The sequence below is a fragment of the Stegostoma tigrinum genome, chromosome 1 (genome assembly GCF_030684315.1).
Source record: "Stegostoma tigrinum isolate sSteTig4 chromosome 1, sSteTig4.hap1, whole genome shotgun sequence".
NCBI lineage: Eukaryota > Metazoa > Chordata > Chondrichthyes > Orectolobiformes > Stegostomatidae > Stegostoma > Stegostoma tigrinum.
In genome coordinates this window covers 27,324,042-27,341,485 of record NC_081354.1, presented here as the reverse complement: position 1 = coordinate 27,341,485, position 17,444 = coordinate 27,324,042, and the positions used below count along the sequence as shown (strand labels likewise).

At 40.9% G+C, this 17,444-nt stretch overlaps 1 protein-coding gene across 1 annotated transcript in view; it reads left to right on the top strand.

Moving 5' to 3' along the window:
- The first annotated feature begins 92 nt into the window (after positions 1-92).
- The window catches only part of LOC125452012 (alpha-1,3-mannosyl-glycoprotein 4-beta-N-acetylglucosaminyltransferase B-like), a 234,383-nt gene continuing 217,031 nt past the window's right edge, over positions 93-17,444 (top strand). Inside the window, exon 1 of the mRNA XM_059641094.1 lies at positions 93-616. Coding sequence (XP_059497077.1) covers positions 526-616 — 91 coding nt within the window. The 5' untranslated portion in view covers positions 93-525. The remainder of the gene's footprint in view (positions 617-17,444) is intronic.

Sequence of the window (17,444 nt, the reverse complement as noted above, 5' to 3'; positions counted from 1 at the left end):
CAGGAAGGGGTAGCGGCAGTGAGGGCGGAGACCGATAGGGCTTGCAACAGAGACTGTGAAATCATGACAATCGTCTGAGCAGAGACAGTCATTAGGCAGGGACTGAGCGATGTGTGTGTGTGTGTGTGTGTGTCACTGAACTCAGCAGCAACTCGAATGAAGAGCGGAGCTGCTGGAGAGGAAAGACATAGAAAAATGATTGGGCAAATCAGGGAAGAATTAAGAGTGGAAATAGATTAAAAGCGTAAAACGCTGGAGAGGAGACTTTCGAACAAGCTGGGAACTGCACTCACGAAGGAAGAGATAGAATATTGGTCAAAGTGGAGCACTGCCCTCATCAGATTCTGTGATAGCGGACAGTATCTGAAGATTGAGTGAGAGGATCAAGACAAAAGCAGGACTATTGGGGAGAATGAAAGACAGTGCTTGCCTGGATTAATCTCACAAAACTTGATCCCAGCCCCAAAACGTGACAATACCCAGCACTAGCAGATACCTGTTCGCTTTGTGTGTTTCTGGCATGAGATGAAGTTCAGGAATGAACGTATTTTAACAGCGCTCGTCCTGGGTACATTTCTTTCTATGTCCTGGTTCGCTTCCCGGCTGAATATGAAAGGTATGTGTGGCGTTTCTGTCTGGGCACATGGTACTCTGCAGTGGCTAGTCAGAGGCAGATTGAAGTTGCACCCCAATAGATAAAGGACACTACTTGACTATTATTGGTACTCCCCTGTTTTGGAATAAAGGACAACTCCTATATTCTACGCATTTCTATGCATTACGCTGGAATCACAAACCCAACAAGATTCATTGATGCCGATAGTAACAGGTGAAGAGTCCAAATAAAAATGCTGATTTTGTATGTAAACATCATTGGAATTACACTTCTGAGGTAAAGAGTTTGAGAATTTTTTCAGACAAAAGCCTTATTTATAGAATTTTTAAACTAAAAAGGACACTAGAAAACATCCAAATTGCATATTATGGATAGTGCAACAAAACAAAACTTTTTTAATATCCTTGTATTGAATGGAACATGCTGCATAATTCTTGCTATCAGCAATTTTCATTCCATGTCAGGCAAACAGACCAAAGGCAATACATTTCAACTTGAATATTACCCAAAGTACAACAGAGTCCAATATTTCTCCATATACTATGATCCACTCAGAGTTGCCTCACTTCAACAGTGATATTCCTTATCAGGCATACAGATCAAAGTTTCCACGCAATTTCCAATTCCTTGATATACACTGGTGAAACATGGTAGACAATAACCTCATTATTAGGTTAGATTTATATTGCCTGCTTGGAAACTCAAACTCATATGAAAAATGCTCTGAATGTCTTAGATCTTTGTGTCTTCCAGTCTTCAAAGTCATACTTGTGCTACTGTTGTATTCACTTGGGTGAATAGCATGAGAATGAAGTCAAGCAGGTCGTCAATGATTTGTTGAGACCAGATTGAATGTAGATTCTAAGTGTAATTATTTCTCTCTCTCTCAGAGTACTTCTAAGATTTTCCACTAAGTATTTACAGTTTTTTCAAAACTCGTTACTTCCCAGAAGCAATCTCAGGGACATAGTTAATGATTTCAGTAATTGAGTAAGAGTTAAACTTTATCATGCAAAAACTGCTTTGCTTTGGAGGCAAATATAGCCAAGTGAATGCAGCCCAAGAAACAAATGACCAAATACTTCTACATAGATGGAACAGCAGAAGTTTCAAATCTATTCCACAAGTAATAGTTGATGCTTGGTCAATTGTTCATTTTAAAACAGATTGATAGATTTCTGCTACTGTTAAGTTACTGAGAGCCAGGCACAGATATTCATGTTTAGGTCAAAGATCAATCGTGATCTTACTGAAAGGTAAACAGACCTGAGGGTCTTGGAGTCCTGCTGCTGTGTCTATGTGAGATTTTGTTTGGAATTTCTAACATATCAGGATTTTTGGGACTGTTTTTTCACAGAATGCAAAATGGGTTAATTTTAACATGTTAGCATTTAAAACAATGTATATTTACAAACATTTATGTTAGAAAACTGAAAGTAGTTATTTATACAAACATACTTTTTGCCTTCCAAAGCATGTAATGAAAAGTGACAGTTTTGTACTTAGGAAATGCCTCATTGCTATTGGAATCTCAGGAACTGACAGCTTGGACAGGATGATTTTGCAGTTTGCTAAAATTGCACAAAGAGAAATAGACCAGTAGACAAATCAGGTTCTGCAAGATTGGTCAGATTTTTAACAGAAGAAGAAAAATGCTGCAAGGCCAGTGCTAAATACAAAAGAAGATCTCAAGAAGAGTACATAGGGACACGGGAACAACTCCTCAAGGCACTTCCACCATTCAATGAGATCATGGCTAACCTGTGGTCTAATTCCATTTACCTGCCTCTGGCACATATCACTTAATACCATTGCACATCAAAATTGATCTGTCTCAGATTTTAAATTAACAACTGAGCTAGCATTCACTGTCATTTGTGAGAGAAAGTTTCAAACATCTACCACCCTTTGTGTGTCGAAGTACTTGCTAACATCTCTCCTGAATTGTCTGGCCCTAGTTCTTAGACTGCGCCCCCTAGTTCTCGAATGCCGAGCCAGTGGAAATAGAATATAGAATAGGACACCACAGCAATAGGCCCTTCAGCCCACCATGACTGTGCTGATCATGATGCTATTCTAAACTAACCCCATCTGCCTGCACATAAACCATTTCCCTCTATTCCCTGTCTGTAAATTGTTTACCTTTATCTACTCCACCTTTTCCTACTAATACCTTGAATACTTTCCCATCTATGTTAGAGTTGAAATCTTTCGTGAATCCAAACTGGCTCTCCCCGATTAAATCAAAATTTTCAAGGTACTCGGTTACCCTATCGATGATTATTGATTCCAAAAATTTCTCCACCACAGATGGTAGGCTAAGTGTCTGTAATTCCCTGGTTTTCCTCTTCTTTCCTTCTTAAAAAGTGGAGTAATGTGCAATTTTCCAATCCAGTGGGGTGACTCCTATTTCTAGGGACCTCTGACAGGTTACAGTAAGGGCATTTACAATGTGCTCCCCTGCTTCCTTTAATACCCTCAGATGAAAACTTTCAGGTCCTGCAGATATGTCACTCTTTAACTCCATTAATTTCCTCATTATCAATGTTTTACTTTTGTTAATTTTAATCAGTTCCTATCTTTTATCCACTATTAATTTCCTTGCAACTTTCAGCAAGGTATCTTCCTTTCCTACTGCAAATACTGAGGTAAAGTAATTTTTCAACCTTTGTGTCATGTTGCTATAGTCAAGGACACTTTCAATCCCCACTTTCAGTCTTTAGTGGGTCAACGTTGCTTCTGACGGCCCACTTTCCCTATATGTAACTATAACATTTCTTGTGATTGATTTGAAGACCTTTGCAAGTTTCCCCACAAATTTTCTCTTATTAGCTCTTATTAGCTGCTTTGTGGCTCTTTACTGTTCTTTATACGTTTCCCATTCAGCATGAACTACTTTTCTTTAGTTTTTTATGCTGACTGTTATCTCTTTAGTTGTCAAGGTCCATGCTTTTTTCGGTGAAGTGGAGCTTTTCTCTCTAGCAGGTATAAACTAGTTTTGTATTGTGTTAAATGTTTCTTTCAAAATGCTCCATTGCTCTTCAGTTGTTTTATGCATTAGCAGATTTTCACAGTTTATTTTGGACAGTTTCTCTCATCTAACTAAATTCAGTTTTACCTAAAACTAATAGCTCATACTCACACGCGCACACACACGGACACACACTCTCTCTCTTTCTCTTGCACACACCATATACATCCACACACACATATAGACACAGGCACACGGACACACACATGAATTATTTCATCCAAGTTATTGGTGTAGTCGTGGATACATTCTGTTTTGTTTAAAAAAAACCTGACCCCAGTTTAAAACATAGACAGATCTAAGCAAGACCTCACGCTTAAAATGTATTGTCTAACCTGATATGTCACCTCTTGTATATAGTGACAAAAATTCTCATTGTCTCAGGATAATGACTTGTGAGGAATCTGTATTTTAATTTTAATGAGTAATCTCCTTCCTAACTAATTAAAGATTCAACAAGAGATGGCCAGTTTTAGGGTTGGTTATCTTTCTGCTTATAAATTCGGTAACTTATACCCTCTTTCTCACACTAATACTGAGGAAGGAGCTGAGATTTGAAAGCTTGCGTTTTCGAATACACCTATTTATTATTTTTCTTTTACAGTTTAATCAATACACTTTTTATAGTTCTGCCATTATCTGCTGTATCTGAAGTGTGATTGCTGACTGTTTCTTTACTCTCTGTCGTGTAACTTAATTTTGAAACTTTATTGGCTATCCCACTGCCTCCCCCAAGTCATCCCCCACCCAGTTGGAAGTCCTTCTGACTGCCCTATTTAGCCTTTCTACGAGGACATGGGTTGCTGATCAGTTCAGGTGAAGCCTGCCCCAATGATACAATGCCTTCCTGTCCCAGTACTGATACTAGTGTCCCATGAAATTGAACCCCTCTTTCCCACCCTGTTCCTTTAGCCATGTGTTTACTTGCCTATATATTTAAAATCTATATGCCAATTTACTTGGGCTTGTGTAATAGTCCAGAGATTATGACATTTGAGTTTCTGCTCTTTAATTTTGTTCCTAATTCCTGATATCTTGCCTACTCCTGCCTATGTTGTTTGTCTCAAAATGGACCACAATAATTGCATCACCCCTCGTGCCCCACCCCCCACCTCTCCCCAACTGCCTTCCACTCCAATATCCTTTCAAGCCAGTTTGAGATTTCCCTTACCTTGGCACCAAGCAGGCAACACACCATTAGGGAGACTTGGTCCCACTACAAAGGGTACAAAGGCTCCCCTTCCTTTTGTCTGGCTTGGTTGAACTTTTTACTTCCTAAATTCTCTACAGGTCCTATTTCAGTTTGCCTAAGTGCCCCTAAGTATAGAATCCCCTACCATTTTTCTTTTTGTCCTCCATGCTTGAATGGTCTCCTGTGCCACAGCACTGTCATCAATTTACTCAGCCTCCCTAGAGGATATTTAAATCCTATTGATCTAGAGACAAGTATGCTTGCTAATTCTGTATTATGTAAAATAAGTTATAATCATTTAACTAAATGAGCCCAGTAGTATATAAAAACCAAATACTGCACATGGTGGAAATCTGAAACAAACATAGAAAATATTGGTGAAACTCAGCAGGTCTGGAAGGATCTGTAGAGGGAGAAAAACAGAGTTAATATTTCAAGACTAGTACACCTCTTCTTCAGAACTGAAAGACTTGGAATTTTTTTTTCTGTATTACCTTTGACAGAAACACATGTAGGGAAAAAGGAACAGGTGATGTACAGGCCCAGGACAAACACAAAGGGTTATGATGTTGGTGAAAGACAAAAAGAGAGATGTAAAATGGATGTAAATTGAGAATGTGTCCACTCTACTGTGAACAAAGCAAATAAGATCTTGTAGTGGGGTAAGGGAAAGAGAAAGGGAGAGAATGATAGAGAAGGAAGATGAGCAACAGACATCATTGGGTCAGCCTCTGAGATTGTGCAATTCAGTATCAAGTCCTGAAGGTTGTATAGTGTTTCATCAGAAAGTGAGGTGTTGGTCCTCCATTGTACTTCATTTAAATACTGCCCTATAGAATCCAAACAGTGTGGAAAGAAGCCATTTGTCTCATCAAGTCCGCATTGACCGTCCAAAGAGCATCCTGCGCAAACTCAGGCCCCCACCTATTCCGGTAGCCTGCATTTACCCAGTTCACCCAGCCTGCACATCCCTGGACAGTATTGGGCAATTTAGCATGGCCAATTCACCTAATCCACACATATTTGGGCTGTGGGAGGAAACTCTGCGGAAAGCCACACAGACACGGAGAGAATATGCAAACTCCAAACAGTCATTCAAGGCTAGAATTGAACCCAGGTCCCTTGTGCTGTGAGGCAGCAGTGCTAACCACTGAGCCACTGTGCAGGCCCAAGATAAAGCGTTAGCATAAGAGCAAAGAGATTTATTGAAATAGCTAACAACTGGGAGGTTAGAGTCATTCTTACAAACAGAGAAGAGACGTTCTACAAAGTAATCACCTGGCCTGCATTTGGTCTCACCACTGTAAAGGAGACCACAATGTGAACAGTAAGTACAGGTGACTGGATTAAAGAAGTACAAGTGAAATGCTGCTTTACCTGGAAGGTATGTTTGAGCAGTGAGGAGGGAGGTGAATGACAAGTATCACACCTTCTACAGTTGCATGGGAAGGTATTGTTGGAGATTTAGGAAGTGTGAGAAATGGACCAAGGTGCAACATTCCCCTCTTCCCCACAACTTTGTCTTGTTTGTTTCATTCTTAATAGAAAGGATACATGGCCTCCCCTCTTATACCTTAATTTTTCACCCATCTTACAGCTCTGACACCACTACCAACAACCTAGTGTCTTACGTCCCTGTATCACCTGTTCCTTTTGCTCCTCTGCTGTCAAAAACATTGATAAACATACTTTCCATCCCCTTTCAGTTCTGGTGAAGAGTCATACTGGGCTTGAAACATTAACTCTGTTTCAATCTCCACAAATGCTGCCAGTTTGGCTGATTTTCTCTAGTCCTTTCTCTGTTTAGCTGAATTATAACTGTTTTTCTGTGATCGATTGCTGTGAAACAAAGCAGCTTAAAAAATACCACATCATGCTTCATTTCAATATGACACTGAAAAGCTTGAAGAAGTGAATGAAATGCATAAAAATCAAGTTCCCATCATACTGTAATAACAGTGTCAAATCTACTGAGTACATTGTTGTATGGTTAAGTAGTGGTCAGTTGGAGCACTCTCAAAAACATAAGGCACTTAATGCATTTTCTTGCACTGTTGTACTTCGGAAAGTATTGAGAAAAGGCCCTACAATTGTAATAGTGGCTTTGGAAGTGCGCTGGAGAGTAGGTATTGCATTGAGCTGCTGATTATATAGATAAAGTCTGGATTGGCATTCTGTCAATACATTGTAAAATAAAGTAAAATTTAAAATCACTATGTGTTGCAAAATTCAAAAATCAACTTGATGCACCACATAAACACAGTGACCACAAGAGTGGGTCAAATACTGGGGTAAGTATCTCTCCTCCGTACTCCTGGGACCTATCCACCATCTACAAGGCACAAGTCAGAATTGATAGAATATTCCCCACATACCTGGATGGATGCAGATCCAAACACAAGAAGCTTGACGCTATCCAGGACAAAGCAGCCTGCTTGATTGGTACCACATCAACAAATATTCACTCTTTCCACCACTGATGCTCTGTAGCAGCAGTATGCACTATCTGTAAGATGCACCACAGAAAATTACCAAAGATCCTAGACAGCACCTCTTAAACCTGCAATCTCCTGGATCTAGAAGGACAAAGGGCAGCAAATATGTGGGAACACCACCACCTGCAAGTTCCCCTCCAAGTCACTCCCTTCCTGATTTGGAAATATTATCACTGTTCCTTCACTGCCACTGGGCCAAAATCCCTGACTCCCTCTCTAATAGCATAGTGGGTCAACCTACAGGATGTGGATTGCTGTGGTTAAAGAAGGCAGCTCACCACCTCTTTTTCAAGGGTAACTAATGATGGGCAGTAAATACCAGCCAGCCAGAATTGCCCAGGTCCCACAAATGAATTTTTAAAAATTGAATGAGTGTATTTATTATTTTCCACAGAGGAAACCTTCACCCTGATATTTAAAAGGATCGATTGTCTATACAATGCATCAGTGATATTGCTATTAAATACCTAAGTAAGTGTCAAATGGACAAATATTGGTCAGAATTTTGTACACGCAACTTTGCTTAAATGCAGGTGACCTGAGCTTGTCTGTAAAACATTCCCCTGCTCCAAACAAGAAATGTATTGAGTAGACTTTTCTCTATTTCACCTGAGTGGTAATTTGACAGGACATTTTTCAATGAGAAGTGTAAAATAAGTGCAAACTGCGAAGGAAAAATAGGTAGAAAAAATAGACCTAAACATTTTCTATTGTTCTCATAATTTAGCCTTGGTTCTTGCTCCAAGACCACTAAACCCTTTTCTAAAGCAGAAATGACAACATAACCAAGAATAAAATTTCAATATTGGGTCACATGATCTAAGGATGACCTGAGCAGAGAAGAAAAAAGATAGCAAAAGGATTCTACAGAAGATGCAGGCTTTTTACTCAACAAGAAGGTTCCTGACCTCTATGGAGTAATTCTCCAAGGAACTATGACCTGTGATTTCATGAGCTGAGCTAATGTTGAGTTACATTTAAGATATTCAGAACAATGCTGTCTTCTTGTTTCAGTTATGAAATAAATATTAAACACACATTTGTATAGATTCCAATGCCAGGAAAAGTCTTGAAAATGTCCGGGGGTAAAAAAGAAGAATGATTCTGATGAAAGATCATCGACCTGAGAAATTAAAGCCAATGAGAGACCTGTGTTGCATCTCCTGAAGAAATCTCACTTCTGCCACTTGGATAGTTCCGAAGACACCTGTGGGTTTTACCCTGGAATTAAGTCCGAGGACAGATATTCTGTCTACCGGGAGCTTCAGATTAATCTGAGACTATCAGCTTTAACCTCTGCAGTGCCTCAGAAGAAATCGTAGTTGCGTTGGAAGAGCAGCCTGGAATTGCTGAGGAGTTCCAGAGATGAGGATTGCAACCAGCCCTGGCCTATGTCCACACCTTGCTCAGGTACCAAGGGACCTTCTGCCAACTTCTCTATCTAAACAGGAGCCAGCATAAGGCAATGTATCTGCAGGACTGCTTGCAGCTGTTTTATTCACAGTGCTATTTAAAGCTGGAGCCTGAGTTGGCCATTAAAGGCCCTCAATTGGTGGTGATTTAGGGATTTTGATCATAGAACTTTCCTAAGATTTTAATTCTGCTGGAAGCTGAAAGGTGGCAGAGTTAAATTATGCCGTCAACCTGCCAATGGAATGTGCTAGTCGCTAACCAGCCTCATCACCTCTGTTGCTGCTTGATGTGTTGATTGTTTCCACAATTTAATTTTTTTTTCCTGGTTCTCTTGATTTTCGTTCTGTTTTGAAGGGTATCTAAATGCTGTTATCTTTGTTCTACATTGGACATTGAATAGCTGCATTTGGGTAAATTTCTGCTGTACAGTTTAATTACAAGGTGATACACCTTGGCTTTATGTAACTCTGTAAAACTGGCCATAGCAAGTTGACAGCTCAATCTTCATCTATCCAGCATTTTATTTCCTTTCCAGTCAATTTGCTCTCTAGAAGTGCAGATTTAATCCCAAATTTTCTTTATTAGTTGCTGAAGGGATGGTAGGGATCCTTCCACTTTTGTAAATGTTGCTTTTCCATAGTTTTCTTGATAAAACTTGAATGAGGATCCATTTCAATCACTATATCTCCATAGTGGGTTCATTAGCATCTTGTTTGATATTCATTAAACTTAACTAAGTTTACTTAAGCTTAACTTCACTGAACCTAATCCATTATGTCCAGGCTTCTGTAATTTATTTATGGCTACTAAGAATTTTGTCACAGTTTGATAGTCGGCAGGATCGTCCATATTCCAAGTGGGAGAGTTATCACTAAAGATGTTTGTGAATTTGGCACAAAATCTAAAAAGACTGTCATTTAGGAGTTTGATTATTACTTGATTCACTGGGATGAAATGCACCATATCTTTCACTGTCACTTTTAGTGGTTCTTTTTGTCTCTATAGTGGATAGAGGAGCATTTAGTGATTGCTATTGAAACAGTGCACAGAATCAAAGAAGTGTTACAGAGCTGAAGGAGGTCATTCTGCCCAGTTTCTGCACTGAATCTTCAAATGGGCATCATTATCTACTTTTACCCCATACCCTTGCCCAGTACTTCGAGCCAAATGATCAGCCAATGCCTTCTTGAATGTTTCAATTGAACCCTCAACCATGTTCCTTACCTTGATTACTCACTGTGTGAAAAAGCTTTTTCTTATCTTACATTGAATTTGAAAAACACTTTAAATCTGCATCCTCTGATTCGTGATCCATTTTTGAGCAGAAGCAGTTTATTTCCATCTACTCTGTCCAATTCATTCACAATTCCGAAAATGTCTATTAAATCTCTTCTTATTGTTTTGAATCAGGGACCTTTCACATTTAAAATGAATGTTTTCACTCCTACAATATAGAAACAGGACAGTCAGATCTCCTCTTCATGTTCATTTTACTCAATACCCAGACAGGCTGTCTTGCACAGCTGAGCAACTTTCCCATCACTGACATCAGCATGACTCGTTTTTTTGCAAACTACTAACCACCACCTACTCAGATTTCCTCTTTTTTTTTAATAATCAACTTTTTTTCTGATTTAACTTATTTTTCCTAATCAACCTGTTCAGACATGTTATTACATTTTTCTGGAGCAGGTGGCACTTGAACCTGGATCTTTCGGTCCAGGCTAGGGACACTACCATTGCACCACAAGAGCCTTTCAATCAGATCTCCTCTTAGCCTTACACAGATATTGAAATAATCTGTTCTGTCCTGCTCCTGAGTCATTACTTTAGCAATAAATTGGCACAAAGCCAGAGGAAATGCGTAAATTAAAGTCTATTAGCTTTGTGCTATTTCTGTGGGTGTTCTGAAAATTCTCCATCAGAATTGTTGCAGAATTTCAAGGCAAAATATTTAGTCGAGAGCCCAGCAGGATAGATTTAATATTGGAGACAACCCCACATGTTACATATGAGGAGAAAAGTGGAACAGCAGATCTTTATGAATGCTCCCCCTTTGTATGTTCAATCCAGCTAACAGCAATTAACATTGGACCCAATGTTCCAGAAATAGATGAAGAATGTAACTGAGATAACAAGGTGTTGAGATAATAAAATGTGAGGCTGGATGAACACAGCAGGCCAAGCAGCATCTCAGGAGCACAAAAGCTGACGTTTCGGGCCTAGACCCTTCATCAGAGGTGTTGAGCTGGATGAACACAGCAGGCGAGCCTAGACCCCAAAACATCAGCGTTCTTGCTCCTCTGATGCTGCTTAGCCTGCTGTGTTCATCCAGTTCTACACCTTGTTATCTCAGATTCTCCAGCATCGGCAGTTCCTATTATTTCTGAAGAATGTAACTCTTGCGTTTTTGCTTTTTAACCTGTCATCAAATTGGATATTCAATTGAATCTGCAAAGTAATTTTGGGATGTTAATCAGGTACGTAATAACAGGGCACAAGAATGTTTTTATGTTTTAAATGAGCAAGGTCTTTGGGTGTTCCAAGGACTTTATAATCCACAAAGAACTTTAGAGATGTTGTAGTATTGACAACTAATTAAAAGAGAATTCCCCAGGTTCACTATATTTTGAGAGAGGAAATGTTTCCTCCTTTCAATCCGAAATGGCCTAGCCTATATCCTGTATCTGTGACCCATAGTTCGAGACTCCTCAACCAAAGAAACAACCTTAACCCTTTCGAGACTTTGCTGAATCAATCTTTCCTCCCAGGACAGTCCTGCAGGCCCCAACATTGGCCTAGTAAACTCAGTCTATGACAAGCATATCCTTTCTTAGATAGGAAGACCAAAACTGCAGGTAATACTTGAATTGTGGCCTCACCAAGGTCCTTTTAATACTGTCATCTCAACTATTTCTCATTTCAATTACTGGTTCAAACTTTCTCTTTTAGGCGCAGCAGATCATTTTACTTTTGTACAGGTTCATGCTTGCTGAGGCTCTCTGTACATGGGGATGCCAACACCAGGCTGTATGAGCTACTGCTCATGATGAAGGTTCCCACCATGCCCTTATTCAGATCAGGAAATGACATTTGTTCGGTCTGGTGTGGTAGAGAAATAGCGCCTACTGTTCTGACTAAGAGAGTGCTCTGTAGTTAACAAGATTTTGTTTTGCATATTGGCAGTTAGGAACAGGTTGCATTGTTACACAGACTTTGAGGACGACAAGATTGTCTGTCTCACTCCTTCAAGATTCAAAACTGTTTAGTCCATAAGACCAAATGCCATCATCACACAAGTGATGCTTATGGAACTCCATTAACCTTTTCAGATCCATTTACAACAAGTTTTTATACTGATTCTGCTAGAAAATATGGGATCCACATCTGCTATTGTGGCACACCCTTGAATAGATTCATAGAATCTCACAGCACAGAGACAGACCCTTCAATCCAATTCATCCATGCCGAACAGGTTTCCTAAACTGAACTAGTCCAATTCGCCACTTTTAGCCTATATCTCTTTAAACCTTTCTTATCTGTGTACCTGTCCAAATGCCCTTTAATGTTGTAATTGTACTTGCCTCTACCACTTCCTCTGGCAGCTTATTCCATACATATACCACCCTCTGTGGGAACAAATTGCCTGTCAGGTCCCTTTAGATTGTGTTTCAGAAATTGGGGGTGTGGTGCGAATGAGGATGTGGTGTGCTTTGCCCAAAGCATATTCTTGAGACGAGTGTTATTATCTGACGGGGGCCCACCGTCCTTAAATGCTCCGTGACTTTCATTTCCTCCGCCCTCTTCCGCTCCTCTTCCTCTTTCTTCTGTGTGATAATGGCACATAAGAATATGGTCACTGAAAACGGCATATCTGCTTGTGAGAGCTTGGTGATGGGAAAGTAGCAGCGTGAAAACTGCATTGTTGTGCAGTGGCACAAGCAGTAAGATGCAATTTGTCTGTGAATTGTCAGCAAAACAGAATGATAGTACAATGATAGCCCAAGCTGTGAAAATGCCCTTTGAAATTTTCTGCAATCTTCAGGCTCACAAACTACCAGTGGCTAAGCCTTATAATGCTAAATGCAACATACCCTCACTACCTTGCAAGTGCAAAACCAGGAAGCCCAAAGCTGCAGTGCCTTTGGCCTTCATTTTCATACATGCTATTGAGATCACAAGGGACTCAGCAGGTGCAGGATTGAGCAAAAACACAAGAGAGTTTTAAAGAATCAAATTTGGAAAACCAGCATAAATAATTTTTGTCAAATTTTGCTGCCATAAACATATGTCATCTCAGTAAGATATTGAAATTCGACCAAATTTCCAGGTCAATGTTTCCTAAAATGTAAGCATTTTCCAAGTACTGCCTGCATCTGTTTGCATTAACATTATCTTCTGAAGCTATCAGTTGTCTGACTAATGTAAAACAAAGGCAGAAATGTTTATATTCTGATACACTCAAATCAGGCTGCCTGATAGCTGATGGAACTCTAGAAGCTTGAGTCTTCATCCATGATTGGGTTCCTGTCTGGAAGCCCACATGATTCCTAATTGACAGGCTTGATCTGTCAGTTGGAGAAGGTGGACAGCAGTTAGGCTTGTTCTTGAATCTGTGGAGGGGCAGTGTCCAAATCAAAGTCATATTGCAGTGGTGATGCTGATTTGATGCCAGCATCATATTCTAACTCCACATGCACTTCCCTGTCGCAACACTGTCCATCTCAACTGAAGTTAAACAGATTGAAAGGCCTTTGCATCATAGCGCTATTTAAAGGGATTAGGAACAACAGTACAGTACTTCCTTAGTGACTGGAACAGGATTGGTGGAAGGCTGCTCCAATTGAGGAAAGTACAGCTGACTTTGGTAGATATTCTCAAGTAGGTCCAGCGGGTAATAAGGAGTGCTAATGGGATAAAAAAGAACTGCAAGAACCGCAGATGCTGTAAATCAGCAACAAAAACAGAAGGTTGCTGGAAATGCTTAGCAGATCTGGCAGCATCTGTGACGAAAAAAATCAGTGTTACTGTTTCAGGTCCAGTGATACTTCCTCAGAAGGAGGTGTTCTGAGGAAGGGTCACCGGACCCAAAATGTTAACTCTGATTTTTTTTCTTCACAGATGCTGCCAGATCTGCTAAGCTTTTCCAACGATTTCTGTTTTGGGCCAATGGAATATTGGACCACATTTCAAGGGTATTACAGTAAAGAGCAGGGAAGTCTTACTGCAACTTTATAAGATGCGGGTGAGACCACGCGTGGAGTACTATGAGCAGTTTTGGTCCACTTATTTAAGGAAAGATATTATTTGGTTGGAGGTAGTTTAGGGAAGGCTCACTACGATGACCCCCAGTATGGAGGGATTGTCCTATGAGCAAAGGCTAAATAGGTTTGTACTCTTCCCACTGGAGTTTAGCAGATTGAGAGGTGATCTCATTGAAACATATAGGATTCTTCAAGGCTTGATAGGTAAACCATGACAGGACATTTCCTCCTATGGGAGAGTTTAGGATCAGAAGGCATATTCTCAGAATAAAGAGGTACCAATTTAAGACCAAGATGAGGAAGAATTTTATTTCTCGGAGAGTTGTGAGTCTTTGGAATTACTTGCCCGAGAAAGCTGCTGGGGCAGAGTCCTGTGTATGTTTAAAGCTGAGATAGATAGGTTCTTGGCTATTAGGTGAATCAAAGATGATGAGGAAAGGGCAGGAAGATGGACGTGAGGAATGGCGGATCAACCATAATCTTATTGAATGGCAAGTGGGCCTGAGGGGCTGGAAAGTTTACTCCTTTCCCTATTTCTTACAGTGTTACAGTCTTACCTTTGAGTCTATATGACTCCAGTCTATAGCTTAGTTGGTGAGAATCTGGGCTTGTTGGCTGTGAGGCATGCATGAGCGTAGATAGAATGGCAGGGATGGGAGCAGGAATGCTGTTATCCTGAGAGAAAATGACAGATTTGTTTCATGGAGCCACCACCATTCTCCCAGAACAGCACCTCAGTAATCCTGGTGATCTATTGCAGAAGAGAGTAAGGGCTTTTGTGTTGCTATGAAAGCTGCTGTGAAAACTGGCATCCAGAATCATGATTGCAACAATCTAATATTACAGTACAGTACTGAGCCCTCAGATGGAAGCTGTGACATTGACAATCAGAAAATATGATATAATCAACAGGTGTACCTGGACTCCAAACACTGCAAAACTCACTGTGCAATTGGATTTCTCTATGCTCCTGGCTTTCTGACTAGGTTTTCAATGCACCAAGCAATTGGTCTGGTACATCCACTGGCCTTTCCCTGTAATTTGGGCCATTGAAGTCTCCATCCAAGTCTTTTTCAGCCGAAGCAGCACGCAACCTCACTCCAGCAAACTGGTATCTGCCCTGTGCTTAACCTCCAGACAGATTTCTCCTCCATCCTAACCTCTAAAGAATGTACAATGCCCAGCCCCATGCAGATGCAGTCCCATGCATATGATTGAGTGTAGGTTTCTCTTCACCTTCAGTATCTTCTTCCTCCTTCAACCGCAAAGGTTCTAATTCTTGGCTATCTGAAATGAAAAAAAGCAGGAAGTTATGGTCAGCGTTGCGGAGAAAGTGGCATGTGTGTGTTTACACTATCTACAATTTATGAGTTGGAAGATATTATGGAATGAGGAAAAACTGTGAAGGAAGGAAGAGGATTAGGTAAGTTAATGTCAGTATCTTGATAGCTATGGTTTCAGCAATGCCCCATTCTGTGATGGCCAATGCCATCTTCTTGCTGGGCCATTGACTTATTTTCCTCTTGTTCTTTGGCCTTCTTGTTGTGTATTCTCCATTTGGGGGTTGTGTTCCTCATCAATGGATAATTGTCAGTGTGTGTAAACTGAGAGTTTGGGTGGGAGACTTGCAACTGTGTTTAGCATATGAAGATAATTTGAATGAGATTGTTGATGGGTGGATGGTGAGGGTGTTGTGAATTGAGCATTGGTTGAGATTGGTAGTACAATTGATAGGGTATGGCATTTGAAGATTGAACTCACTTGTCTTGATTATAGCCTATCTCCAATTACCACCAGTTATGTGATAATTTACCCTGATAATGTGAACCAGCCAACAAAAAGCTAGCCACATTTAAAACTGTAACAACAGCAATCTCAGCACCGAGATACCTCTGTAGAAATTCCTCAGAGTAGTGTCCTAGGCCTCATTATTTTCAGCTTCTTTATCAATGACCTCCTTTCAAAAATAAGGTCAGCAGTGGGGATGATTCACTGATGATTGCACAAAATGCAGTACCATTTGCAACTTCTCAGATATTGAAGTAATTCATGCAGCAAAGCCTGAAAACATTCATGCTGGATGAGAGTGGCAGGTACCATTAATGGAAGGAAGTCTCTGTCCCTTGACATTCAGTTGCATTATCATTACTACATCAATATCTTGGAGGATTACCATTCATCAGAAATTTAACTGGATAAATTGGGTCAAAATACATGCCCTCTCTTCCTAACAATTCTATGGTGAACCTACACCAGACAGATTGTAGAGGTTTAAGAAGGTGGCTCACCATAGAATCTAATTCAATTCATAGAATCCTACAGTGTGAAAGAAGGCCATTTGGCCCACCAGGTCCACACTGATGCTCTATCGAGCATCCCACCCAGACCTGGCCCTCCATCCTCTCCCTGCAACCCTGCATTTTCCATGGCTGATCCATCTAGCCAGCATATCCCTGGACACTTTGGGCAGTTTCCCATGGCCAATCCACCTAACCTGATCAGCTTTGGCCTGTGGGAGGAAACCGGAGCATCCGGGGCAGATACAGGGAGAATGCGCAAATTCCATAAATCATCTTCTCAAGGAACATTGTGGCGTGGACAGCAAATTCTGGCTGTGCCAGAAATGCTTACGTCTATGAAAAAAAAGGTTAAAAGTATAAATACTGCAGTCATAAGAACAAGCTGGAATTCTACAATGAGTAAGTTATCTCTTGACTTCAGCATCTACAAGCACAAGTCAAATGTAAAATGCAATACCTGGATGGGTATACCATCCACACCATTGAAGTAGCTTAACACTGTCCAAGACAAAACAGCCTACTCAGAGACAAAATAACTGCAGATTAGATAACCTACAGTGTGGAAACAGGCCCTTCGGCCCAACAAGTCCACACTACCCCTTGAAGAATCCCACCCAGGCCCATCCCCCTGTAACCCACACACCTCTGAACACGACGGGCTATTTAGCATCGCCAATCCACCTAGCCTGCACATCTTTGGTCTGTGGGAGGAAACCGGAGCACCCAAAGGAAACCCACGCAGACACAGGGAGAATGTGCAAACTCCACACAGACAGTCGCCCGAGGCTAGAATCAAACCCGGGGCCCTGGCGCTGTGAGGCTGCAGTGCTAACCACTGAGCCACCGTGCCGTGCTGGAATCCAAGGTGGACAAACAGGAGGCTGGAAGAACACAGCAAGTCAGATGGCATCTGGATGAAAGAAGAAGTCAAAGTTTTGGGTACTGGATGTCGGGGTAGGGGAAGGTGCAAATAAAGGAGGGGGATGAGGGCCGTAGCGGAATGCTGGTGCTAGGTGGATACTAGTAGTAGATATGACCTGGTTGGTCATACTTACTTCCAGTGTCCACCTATCACTACCATTCTGCTAACCCCTCCCCTCTTTACCTGCTGATCTCCCTGCCCCCACATCCAG